Below are 12,790 nucleotides of genomic sequence, written 5' to 3' on the forward strand. Positions count from 1 at the left end.
ACACAGCTCTGGGGAAAAAAGCACAGAGTAGACGCCCCTGACCGCCACCCAGCAGGTATTTACAATGGACAGATAGACCTTCATTCATTTTTTTCGCTCCAACCAATGTTTATCAAGCGCCTACTGTGTGTTGGCTGTCATTTACAGCACTGAGGATCTAGCAGCAAATGAAACAGACAAAACTCTCCTGGAACTCAGACCCTCCCAAAGTGAATGCGATGCTTAGTGTCTGTTGAAAGACAACTTACTCTGGGGCAGTAACTACATTTTGCTGTTTGGTGTGAAGCAGTCATTTGTCAGTGCTGTTTAATGACATTCAGACTTCTCTCCCTTTGTGTCAAATCAAAAGTGACGCGTCTCATTTCCCATGCAGTCCCGCCTGCAGTGGGGGTTTGGTGTGCCTGGTTTGGTTTGACTCGTCTTGACTTGTCTTGGCGACTGGGGAGGAGTCCCAGGGTTTCTCGTTACAGGCGTGAAGGAAAGGTGTGGGTTTGGCTGTGTGGCTCCAAGGTGGGGGTGGGGGGCTGGAGCGGGGTTGGGGGGATGGGGCTCTGCTGCAGCCTGTGGAAAGGATGACCGGGGCTCAGTTCTTCTCTTCCTGTCTTTGTACAGAAGACTCTCAGGTTACCAGCACAATATCCCCCCTACATTCTCCTCACAAGGGACTCCCTCCTCGGCCACCCTCGCACAACAGGCCCCCTCCTCCCCAGTCCCTGGACGGACTCCGGCAGATGCACTGTCACCGCAATGACTATGACAAGTCCCCCATCAAGCCCAAGATGTGGAGTGAGTCCTCTTTAGATGAGCCCTATGAGAAGGTCAAGAAACGCTCCTCTCACAGCCATTCCAGGTGAGCTGGGTCGTGAATGAGGCCAGAGGAGGCCTCTGTCCATGCTTTGGAAGAATCAAAGGGCTGTCCCATGTAGCATCCACAATGACAAAATCCCGGTCAACCTAGTTCCCCCCTCTGGGGTTTGCCTTTGACGGGGCTGTGCTCACAGCGCCCTCTGCTGCCGACCCTGTTGAGGTACAGGTTTGTGATTTAAAGGGAAATCTGGGGTTTGGCCCACAATCAACGTGATGGCAGATGGCTTGAATGTTGTTAAATTCCAGAGGAATTAATTAGGAGATCTCAGGCAGCGCTATTCCGAAATGGCAAGTCGAAGTCCACTCGTAGCAACTGCAGAGTGGATTCAGAACTCCACCCCCTCACCCAGCAGAATTCTCCAGCCAGGCAGCTATAATCCAAGCTGTGTATTATCAGCTCATTACCAGGCTGACCTTGGAGGGAGGGTTTTTTTTTTGGAAGGCATTTGGGGTCTGCTGCTCTGCTCTTCTCATTTCCTTTAGTCACCCTACCGAGCTCCAAGGGGGTGCCACAACAGGTCAATATTTGTTTCTTGGAAAACAAAAATTGTAAGGGCAGGACAGTCACACTGCCTGATAAAGAGAAGGCTGACCAGGGTCTTTGTCTCATATCTCCTAAGGATTGGGGGGTTCAGGGACCAGGATGCCTACCCAATGCTGGGGAAAGGCTGAGAACCACAGTAGAGGTCTGACCGAGCGAGGAGGGAGTCATGGGCGAGCTTCCCCACACTGGGATCAATGTCCTGAACTAGCCAGCACCCATCCCCCACCCCCCCCCCAAAGGTGCTGTCTGTCTGGCAGTGACCACATGGCCTCCTTGGCTTTGCAGCAGCCACAAGCGCTTCCCTAGCACAGGAAGCTGTGCAGAAGCAGGTGGAGGAAGCAACTCCTTGCAGAACAGCCCCATCCGTGGCCTCCCACACTGGAACTCACAGTCCAGCATGCCGTCCACGCCAGACCTGCGGGTCAGGAGTCCCCACTACGTCCATTCCACGAGGTGAGTCCGCCTGGCCTTCGGGCCACCTCCCTGCTCAAACCAGACCTTCCTTTTTAAAATTGGGCATTGCCAGCCCCCAGCTGGCCCAAATAATGGAAGAGCTGCAGTCAAACCTGAACCCAGGAGGATAAATGAAGCAGAATAAAAACCAGGCTGGCAGTGGTCAATGCCATTAGCCAAGAGACCCATGCAGAGGGCACTTGGAGTCAGCCAGGCTCCTGGAGACAGGGAGCATGGAAGGTTTCCTAATCAAAGCAGAGGCAGCAGAGGCTAGCTGGATTAGCATGGGAAGAGCTGGGATGGGGTGATCGCTAATCAGTAGTCCTCTTTATATCTTTCTACGGAGGCCTACATTTATACTGGACTTCCTTTAGTGCCTCAAAGTGTAAATTCATAAAGAGCAAAAGAGCCAGGCAAAAATGAGGCTTCAGTGAATCACAACTTCTTTTTCTAAAAAGAAGCAAACCAGATCACCGCTGGCCATGGGATGGGGGCTTTCGGCGCCCTTCTGAGTGGCAGTCGGAAATGGGGCTTACCTCTTCCCGTGCTTGACCAGTGGGGCCACTGAATTTCACATGCAGTCCCAGCATCGGGCAACGTCATCTGCTGTGCGATGCTGTCTCGCACTTCCCTGAGCCCTGAGTGGACTCAAACGAGCAGAATGAATTATAGATAAAGTAATGGTGTGGTGAGTATCTGCATCATTCATTTTTTAATTATCTCATTTGCCACCAACCTTCTATTTCCCAGTTTCCACAGGAAAAGAGAGTCTATTTAAATGGATTTTGTGACAGGGGCTCTGTAGGACTGTTCTTTCATCTGATCTGTAAATATGGACATTTCATCTGGTTTGTGTTTTGCCTTTTTTTTTTTTTTTTAATAGAAACTCCCAGGCTGGAGTGCAGTGGTTTGATCAAAGCTTACTGCAGCCTCCAGCGAGCCTCCCTTCTCAGCCTCCTGACTAGCTGGAACCACTGGTGTATAATACTATACCCAGCTAATTTTCCAAGTTTTTTTTTTTTTTTTTTTTTTTTTTTTTTAAAGAGATGAGATCTCACTATGTTGCACAGGGTGGTCTCAAATTCCCAGGCTCAAGCAATTCTTCAGCCTCCTGAAGCCCTGGGATCGCAGGCCTGAGCCACCGCGCCCAGCCCTGTCTGGTTTAACAGGATACTGGAGTCATGATTCTGTGGTTCTCTTTGTGTCTATAGAATCATTTCCACTTAAAAAAAAAAAAAAAAAAAAAAAAAAAAAAAAAAAAAGCCTCAGAACTGGAAATCCTTCTGTGAGTCCTAGCTTTGGTCCCATTTCCCACTGGGAATCAAGGTGGAGACCCCGGGTTCGCCTCCCACAAAGGCCAGTTCCATTCACCTGAGTTCCCGGATCCCCGGGACAACCCTGCTGAGGGAGACTTTGGCTTGCTGAGCCCGCGTGGAGGCCCCCATTGCCCTCCTCGGGACCCCCTCCTCCCCAGGCCCACCCCCCACTTCCCACCCCCAGACCAGCCCGGGCCGTCTCCCGACAGGTCGGTGGACATCAGCCCCACGCGACTGCACAGCCTCGCATTGCACTTTAGGCACCGGAGCTCCAGCCTGGAGTCCCAGGGCAAGCTCCTGGGCTCGGAGAACGACACCGGGAGCCCCGACTTCTACACCCCGCGGACTCGTAGCAGCAATGGCTCGGACCCCATGGACGACTGCTCGTCATGCACCAGCCACTCGAGCTCGGAGCACTACTACCCAGCGCAGATGAACGCCAACTACTCCACGCTGGCCGAGGACTCGCCGTCCAAGGCGCGCCAGAGGCAGCGGCAGCGACAGCGGGCGGCGGGCGCGCTGGGCTCAGCCAGCTCGGGCAGCATGCCCAACCTGGCTGCGCGCGGGGGCGCAGGGGGCGCAGGGGGCGCGGGGGGCGGCGTGTATCTGCACAGCCAGAGCCAGCCCAGCTCGCAGTACCGCATCAAGGAGTACCCGCTGTACATCGAGGGCGGCGCCACGCCCGTGGTGGTACGCAGCCTGGAGAGCGACCAGGAGGGCCACTACAGCGTCAAGGCCCAGTTCAAGACCTCCAACTCCTACACGGCGGGCGGCCTGTTCAAGGAGAGCTGGCGCGGCGGCGGCAGCGGCGGTGATGAGGGCGACGCGGGCCGCCTGACGCCATCGCGATCGCAGATCCTGCGGACTCCGTCGCTGGGCCGCGAGGGCTCCCACGACAAGGGCGCGGGCCGCGCCGCGGTGTCGGACGAGCTGCGCCAGTGGTACCAGCGTTCCACCGCCTCACACAAGGAGCACAGTCGCCTGTCGCACACCAGCTCCACCTCCTCGGACAGCGGCTCGCAGTACAGCACCTCCTCCCAGAGCACCTTCGTGGCGCACAGCAGGGTCACCAGGATGCCCCAGATGTGCAAGGCCACATCAGGTGAGAGGGGAAGGCCGGGCGTGCCCGGAAAGGTCTGGGTGTGAACTGCTCCTGGTGCCCAGGGCTACTGCCGGGAGGTCCCCTTACAGCTGGGTGCGGTGAGGAACCAGTCATTCACCCCGGGAACCCTGCTGTCAGCTGCGGGAGACTTCAGGCCTGTGCTGACTCCCCTCCCTAATTGCACCCTAACCATGCACCTGACCCTCCAGAGGGCACTAGGCCAGCGCTCCCACTTCAGCTTCCTTAGTCAAGGTCTAAACCATCTCGTCCATCCAAGAAAGTTAAGTAATGTCTCCGGTGCCGCTTTACCCTAGTGAGGAGAGGATCCCAGTAAGTGGGAGCCCACAGCTGTAGCTTGCAAAGGAAGCTGGGTTGGGGATGCGCTTGGGTCAATCCTAAAGATTGGGCCAGTGTCTCCCCAGGTAGGGGCAGACTGGCTTGATAAACAGAGGGCCGGAGCCGTGCATCTGACAGAATTCCTCACTGCTCCTGGCTTCCCATTTCAATGATGATGTTATGGTGTAGGCACACACTAATTTTAGTTAAGTGTCTTCAAAATCCTGGATATTATGCTTGAAAATTTCCATAATCTAAGGTTAAGGTTTACCTTATATTCTTGTACTCAACAGCATTGTGCAGTATTGCATCAAGTAAAAAAAAAAAAAAATAGAAGAAACCAACCATTCCCTTATGAAGTTACATTTAATAACAGGGACAGTGATGACCAACACTGAGCAGTTACCTCGTGCTCTAGTCTCAGCACTCGTAGAAAGGGAGGAGGAGAACAGAAATGGTTAACGCTAAGAATAAACTGAGAGTCAGAAGCCAGTGGGAGGAGCTCTGAGTCAGGAATTTGACAAAGATCTGGGGAAACAGTGACCTGAAAGGTAATTGGGGGTTCATCTTGGGGGAACTGTAGGACATTCTTGGTACCTGGAGATAGCAGAGAAAGAGGCAGAAGCTGACTGCCCAAGTGAGCCAGGCTCCTGCCTTCTGTCCCCATATCCCTGTTGTTGGCCAAATGACAAGCTCCAGAGATCAGGCAGTCGTGGGAGTTCCATGGACTTCAAGGTCCTGGAACCTTCTTTCTATTCCTCCTTCATCTGTAAAACAGCACAGTGAAATTTGCCATTGACTCCCCAGGAACATGTTGAGCACGATCATCTGTGACCCTGTTAGATAAAGAAGCACCAAACTGGAGTGTTTACGTTCTATCAGAATTGCAGCACTTGTCCGGTAGATTTGCTTTATGTAAAGAGATTAGGTAGATCTTTTGGAACGTACTTTAGACTAAAATTTTTAAGAAGCTCTATCTGAAGTTTACTGATGGAAAAGATTCCATTCCCAAGAAAGCAAAGGATGCATTTAAGTAGGATTGACTTCCTGCGAAATCTGCCTGCATCAGTAAATGCCTAGTAGTCAGATTTGGATGAGCTGTTAAAAGCCCTGCTTTTTTCCAAACGCACTACAGTAGCAATGATAAGCGTGAAACGGGCAGAGAGCTGGCTCTAAGCAGCTTTCTGGGTGCACTTTCTTCACAATGGAGAGAAACAGTTCCGCCACAGGGTCACAGTGAAAATGCCCTGAGGCCAGAGAAACAGGCTCTTCCTGTATGAGCCCTGCTCAGGTCTTGTCTCAAAGGACATTGGGACATCAGCTTCTTTGCTGCTGCGGAAGCTGTCACCATCCCTATGGCCACTCCCTGGTGGCGAAGTGGGGACCTAGGATCCCAGGTCAGCTTGGCTCAGAAGGAAGGTGCATGGTGGTGGGGAGAAAATGCAATTGGTGGGATGCAGAGGTTGCTGGAGGGCGGGGGCATGCAGAGATGGCTCCCCACTGTGACCTCGCCATAGGGAGGGTGAGACCCTGCCATGGGGTCCTTTCCAGCATTCCTGGACAGGGTGACCCCTGGCCACTGGGTTGGTGTCGGCCAGCCAGTCACAAGCCCCTTCGCCCGTGTCTGACCCCTGTCTTCTCTTTGCCTTTGTTGCACCACCTGCATCCAGCTGCCTTACCTCAAAGCCAGAGAAGCTCAACACCCTCAAGTGAAATTGGAGCCACGCCCCCAAGTAGCCCCCACCACATCCTAACCTGGCAGACTGGGTGAGTTCTCCTTCCAGATCTTTGGCCTGGTTCTTATTCCATGTTCTTCACTGTGTCAGCTCCAAAGAGTGGTCACAGACGTTCAGATCCTAGTGACATAAGGGTAAGACAGTAAACTGACAATGAGGGTTCATCATTGGGAGGTGTCTTCCTTTTAAGAGAAGCCCCATGATCTGCTGTCACCTCTGCCTACTCCTTTCCCTGTCTGTGTTCTCTTAAAGTAGGTGGTGGTCCTTGGGATGCGGGGAGATGGAAGCAGGAAGGGGGACTGTGCTGCTCGGGTCACGTTTCTAGATAGCATTTGATTTCGGTTCAGATTATACCCAGGCCAACTCAAAATGCCCAGCAAGAATGTCAGGAGGAGAGAGCGAGCTGATTAACTGAGAGGCAGGTGACATCTGCCGTCTTAGGATGTCTCAGGGTGCAAGAAGAAGGGCTCTGTCCTGGCCAAGCACTTGTTCTTTATCAGCACACAGAGGAGATCAGGTGCCCTGAAGCCTTTCAGAACGGGCTCCACTGCCTGCCTTTCAGGTTCTCATACTTGGAGTCTCACTCTGTTGCCCAGGCTGGAGTGCAGTGGTACAATCTTGGCTCACTGCAACCTCCGCAGTTCAAGTGATTCTCCTGCCTCAGCCTCCCGCATAGCTGGGATTACAAGGGTGCACCACCGTGCCTGGCTAACTTTTAGTAGAGAAGGGGTTTCACCATGTTGGCAAGGATGGTCTCGAATTCCTTACCTCAGGTGATCTGCCCACCTTGGATTCCCAAATTGCTGGGATTACAGGTTCCTGGCCGACATTTTTGTTCCTACAAGTTTATCTGTTGCAATTTTACACCAGGTGTTCTGGCACATTCATTTTTGGCAAGAAAGAAAGAGTCCTAACAAACATTTATTGAGTGCTTGCTATGTACTCAAAGGCTGGGAGCAGCTTCTAACACATACGAGCTTATATAATCCTCACCGCACCCTAGCAAGGGAAATACCCAGATGTTTTAGTTTCATAGCTAAGACTCAGGGAAAATAAGTGCCTGGCCTACCATCAGACAGCTGGAGGGAGCTGGAATTCTAGCCCTGCCCTCTGTGACCCCAAACCCTGTCTTTATCCACTACACCAGTGGTTCTTAAGTGTGGTCCCAAAGCAGCAGCACGAGTGAGTCTCACCTGGGATCTTGTCAGAAATGCCAATTCTCGGGCTCTCCTATACCTAAAAATCCAAAATTCTGGGAGTGGAGCCCAGCAGTCTACCGTCTAATAAGCCCTCCAGGTAATGCTGCCACAGGCTCAAGTTTGACAGTCACTGGACGATCCCATGCTGCCTCTGATTTTTTTTCAAATAAGGGAAACGGGAGCCCCCAGCTTGGTGTTCCCGTGCCCACTCCTACTTCTCCATCTGTCTGTTGGGTACTGGCTGCCCCTCTGTCCTTACTACAGATCATTAACATTCACTCAGATACCACCCACACCCCAGCTCTCACCTGTGTGGCCAGGCCACCGCTATAAGGTTTAGGGTCTAAAAGTCTCACGAAGATTAATTCATTAAAGGAGGACACATCTTTCGTATATGTGATACATACTTCCACTGACTAAACCACCTCCTTTAAATAAGAAACTTCAGATCGCAAGACCCCTCTCTAGAGCTTCCAAGTTTTCTGAATCATGCCCACTGTCACCAGATCCAAATATATGATTGTATTATTTCACTGGCAACAAGCTCTGAAATGTACAAGCACTCCTCAGGGTCCTGTGCACTTAAGATAGTCTTGAAACTTGCCTGTTTCACCATCTACAACTAGTGAGGACTCAAGACAAATTTGAAACAAAAGAGCTATTTTGGTTCTTGACATAAACTGTAAACTGTTTGCTATGATGTGATAAGAAATGAGGCCATGGGTAAAAGGTACCAAAGAGGGCCCGGCCCTCCTACCAAACTAGGTCTCGACTCAGTTATGGGGACTGAAAGTTCTGCATGGCTTGTCACTAACTCGCGTGTCTAATCAGGGGGCCTTTCCGATGTATTAATAAGCTACTAATCGTGTCTGTGTCAGTTCCTCTCTGTAACATGACCTCTCTTCTCTTCCTCCTTCTGCTTTCCTTTGTTCAGAGAAGCAACAGAAAACTCACCCATTCTGGATGGGTCTGAGTCTCCACCTCACCAAAGTACTGATGAATAGAGGTACCGTAAGGGGAATTTGCTTCCTCCTGCCCATGAGTCTGTGTTCCCACAGGTGCTGCCTATGTGTTGCTTTTCTCCATCTCATGATTTCCATAAGGACGCATCTGAATGCTGTATTTATGCCATATTTCTAGATATATGGGGATTTCTATGTTTAGATGGAGGTTCTTGCATCATACGTTAGATATTGTCAACACTACTTGCCAGAGAAGACCCCCAAAGTACGTTGTTTTGAGACAGAGTCTTGTTCTATCTCCCAGGCTGGAGTGCAGTGGCTCGATCTTGGCTTACTGCAACCTCTGCCTCCCAGGTTCAAGTGATTCTCCTGCTTCCCTAGTACCTACAGGTGCACACCCAGCTAACGTTTGTATTTTTAGTAGAGACAAGGTTTTGCCGTGTTGGCCAGGCTAGTCTCAAACTCCTATCCTTAAGTGATCTGCACGCCTGGCCCCAAAGTATGTTTTAGGGTCACCATGTTCTACCTACATTCTTCAATCCAAAGCCAGCATTTTGATCTCTACCACCATCACCTGGGAGCTCATTAGAAAGCTCGATCCTGGGCACCACCCTGGCCTACTGAACCTAATGTGCATTTAACAAGATTCCTGAGTAAATCAATGCACGTTGACATTTGCAAAGCACAGGGGCAGAAAACAGTACCATCTGGTCTGGTTCCTAGCCCCAGGGCCCTTATTACAGTCTGACTGGGACACTAGGCATTTTGAAATCCAATTGCCTATCAGGAGATATCTGAGGGGGCTGAGAAACTGCCACACTTATGTATTAAGTGCGCTAAGACTTAGACACAAAGGCCTCTGGCGGGAGGAGGAGGGAGGCTTAGACAGGTAGAGATGGGGAGCGATCACTCCAAGTGCAGAGACGAGGGTGAAGGGTGGTGAACAGTAGAGAGTCTCATTTTGCTGTAGAAAAAAAAAATCGCTTTTGAAAAGTAGGTTAGGACAGTATGAACAAGTTAGGAGAGAGATAGGAAATAAGGTGGACTTCCAACCCCATCAACCACATGCCAGAAAAAAAGAGAGGATGTCATGAGACAACATTTCTGAAGTAGGGAGAATGGCCTTTTGCTCCCCCGGGATGGGGGAGCTGATCATCTGCTAAAGGTGATGGAGGTAGGGATGATAGCCAGAACTTGAGAATTAACCAGGTTTGAAAGAGCTGCTGTGGGAATGTAGGCAAGTCTGCTTGAAATCCCTCCACACATAGAGTGCATGCTCATGCAGACATGTGCACGTGCATGGACACAGACTGAGCGGCAGCCCCTTCCCAGACCAGGTAAGACAGACAGACGAGTCTACAGGGCCTCGTCGCCCATCCACTGGCCTGTGACCAACTGTGGGACTATCCAACAACGCAAGTATGTGTTACCAGTTGGTTTTGTAAGTTAAACCGTGTTTCTCAAATATGACTAAGCTATGAAGAGAAAGGACTGCTCAAATATACATTTACAGTAATAATTCAGTTTGCAATTCCTCCCTCCTAGCAGCCTTACCTCCCTATGCCAAGCAGTTATAAGTCACCAACTCCAGTGAGATGTGGGTGAATTTGCCATCTGTCTGATGTCAGAGGGCCCTTGCTTAGCGAGTACCCTTTGCAGGCCACACGTCTCTGAGCATAGCCCTGGGAAAGGGCATTCTTGCAGTGAAAAGTCCCCATAGGCACAGGCTATCTCAGATTCTGAAGTCACCACTTCTGTGACCCCGACTGCCCAGGTCGAAGCCAGTCTTGTGGGTCATAGTTGAGAGAGCATGCGTACATCTTCATCCTGCCCCGACTCACATTCCAGTGAATGACTGACTTCGGTTTACTTGGGCAACTATTTAGTGGCCCCATTTGTGTTATTCGTGAAGAATAAATGCTTCCTAAATGGTCTCTTGTTAATTTTGTTTTCATAGCACACGGCATTCCTTAACTATTACCGTAAAATTGAATTTGTACTGAGAGACAGAGGCTTAGCTCAGCAGCCACAAGGCTTCTTCCCCAAACCTAAGAGACCAACACATGAAGCAACATTGATAGCTTTAAGAATACCTTGGCTGGGCGTGGTGGCTCGCGTCTGTAATCCCAACTGCATGGGAGGCTGAGGCAGGAGAATCGCTTAAACCTGGGAGGCGGAGGTTGCAGTAAGCCGAGATCTCACCACTGCACTCCAGTGTGGGTGACAAAGAACAAAACTCCGACTGAAAAACAAACCAAAAAAACCTTACATACTTCAATATCAATGGGAAGCACTAAGAAAACATTGCAAGTTTGGGAAAAAAATCATCATCTCCCGCTTCATTTTTGGTTTTTTCTTTTACTCCTTTAGTAAATAAATTTTAATTTGGAAAAAAAAATGTACACGTCAGACTTATGTAGTCACAGCCTTTTCCGGCCTGTTGCAAGTTCCCCCCTTCTCAGAGGCAGGAGCAGGCCAGTGGTTTCCTACACTGTGGCCCCTCTGGGAGCTGCCTGCGAACCAAACCACCATTCCAGCATCTCTCATCCCACCCCCTCATCCAGATCTCAATGCTTTCTCGTATGTGGATTCTGTGACCCAGAAGCCTCCATGATGAAATGCAGGAGAGCAGCATGGGCCAGCCAAGAGCTAGGCTCTTCATGTACCGAATCAGCCACCACAAGAACCCTTACCCTCATCTGCCTTATCCAAACGTCACTGCTTTGAACTCAGTGGTCTTTCCTTGAGCCTTTTTGATCAATACATAGTGGACTTTTAGTCCCTCTGAGGCAGATTATATTGTCACAAAAGTACTTGGTATTTGTGATACTCAACTTTTTCTTTAGGATCCAACATACAAGAGAGTCAACTATATTTTATAACATTAGCTTAAGAGTATGTTTCAAAGTATGCCCTGTGGGTGTTAATAGGTGATACCGTTCCAGAAGTTCTGGGTCAAACAGCGTAATAATGCAGGACTTCTCAGAACCTTTAATATATGTCTCATATACATTTCAGGCCTCTGAAAGGCAGAGTCCTCAAACTTACTCATGGAACCTTTTTTTCCCCTCAGAGCATCTCACAGGACTACTTTGAGAAACAGTGGCTAAAGTGGTTCCTTAGACCTCACGAAGTCTCTTAGGGAATTCTTGTCCCAAACAGACCCAGATCATGCTTGTGTTAGAAACAAGAATTACATCGACAGTTTAAGAAACTACTTAAATGTGCCAGTATTTGTTAGCTTCATGTGAAAACAAACTCAATTCAACAAGCATAAGCCAACAAGAGCACATACCGGCTGATGTCACTGGAGCCCAGGCTGACTGGGTCTCGTTCCATCTCTAGTTCTGCTTCTTCCACCTGTTAACTTCGTTCTTAGAAGGAAATGACATCCTTGTGGTTTCAAAGCTGCTCAGGCATGTGGCCATCTTTGAACCAGGAACTGTGATCGGGGGACTCTCATTGACCCAGCCCAGTTGGCTTCCTTGTCCCCTGGCCCCCGGGGGAGCGAGGATGGTACCGTAGTGGAGAGCACCACCAAGATCACATGGAGTTAGGGAGGGACTGTCCCCCTGGAGGGCCCAGCCACCTCTCCCCTTCGAAGTTTTTCAGTTATTCAGGCACAACTGCAGAAGTAGCCGAGTCAGGGTGGACAGTTTGCAGGACAGGTGTCCCAGGATCACCCACTTACCACCTGCATGTAGTAATACCCATGGCCAGTGTCATCATCGAAGGCCTTTTGTTACTTTGCTTGTGAAGCTGGTTTATTTCTGGTGCTCCAAGCACAGGACTCTCATTAAAATCCACCAGCATGTGCACAGATGCCTTGGCATTTTCAGCTTTCATGCTTTTTTTTTTTTTTTTAAAGGCCAGATGAGAAACATTTACAACATCCAGTTGTTCCTGGAGAAGTTAGCAAATGAAACAGAAAATGGGATGACTGATGATTCTCAATCATGAAGCTGTGTTTCGTATTGAAATGCTCCTAAAACTCACCCACCGTGAACTACATTGGGTTCACGTAGGGTCACTTCCTGTCACCCATCCCTGACCACTCCCCTAGCACTACCCACGGAGAGATCAGTTGCCAGAGAGGAATTCAAAGGGCTCATTCAGGATCACTGGAGAGAGACTTTTTCCTAATCATGATCCCTAGTAATGACTATTGGCATCCACGTATCTATGATCGCTTCTTAAGATTTACCTCTACCCAACCTAGATGGTGATACCTACCTAAAATGTTTTAAAAGCCTTTTATTTTCTTCTTCAGACTTT

The 12,790-nt window shown here is 50.0% G+C and overlaps 1 protein-coding gene across 14 annotated transcripts in view; it reads left to right on the plus strand.

Moving 5' to 3' along the window:
* The window catches only part of FRMD4A (FERM domain containing 4A), a 682,989-nt gene that overhangs the window by 663,103 nt on the left and 7,096 nt on the right, over positions 1–12,790 (plus strand). For 8 of the 14 annotated variants that reach the window (XM_074405013.1, XM_074405014.1, XM_074405012.1 and 5 more), the window contains 4 exons: positions 613–850; positions 1,697–1,864; positions 3,390–4,282; positions 6,289–6,385. In XM_074405013.1, the coding sequence (XP_074261114.1) occupies positions 613–850; positions 1,697–1,864; positions 3,390–4,282; positions 6,289–6,385 (1,396 nt within the window). Of the gene's footprint in view, positions 1–612; positions 851–1,696; positions 1,865–3,389; positions 4,283–6,288; positions 6,386–8,487; positions 11,793–12,790 lie in introns of those variants that run through there. The other 6 variants (XM_074405018.1, XM_074405017.1, XM_039478548.2 and 3 more) reach the window with 3 other exon arrangements.

This window comes from Saimiri boliviensis, chromosome 8, assembly GCF_048565385.1.
Source record: "Saimiri boliviensis isolate mSaiBol1 chromosome 8, mSaiBol1.pri, whole genome shotgun sequence".
Lineage (NCBI taxonomy): Eukaryota > Metazoa > Chordata > Mammalia > Primates > Cebidae > Saimiri > Saimiri boliviensis.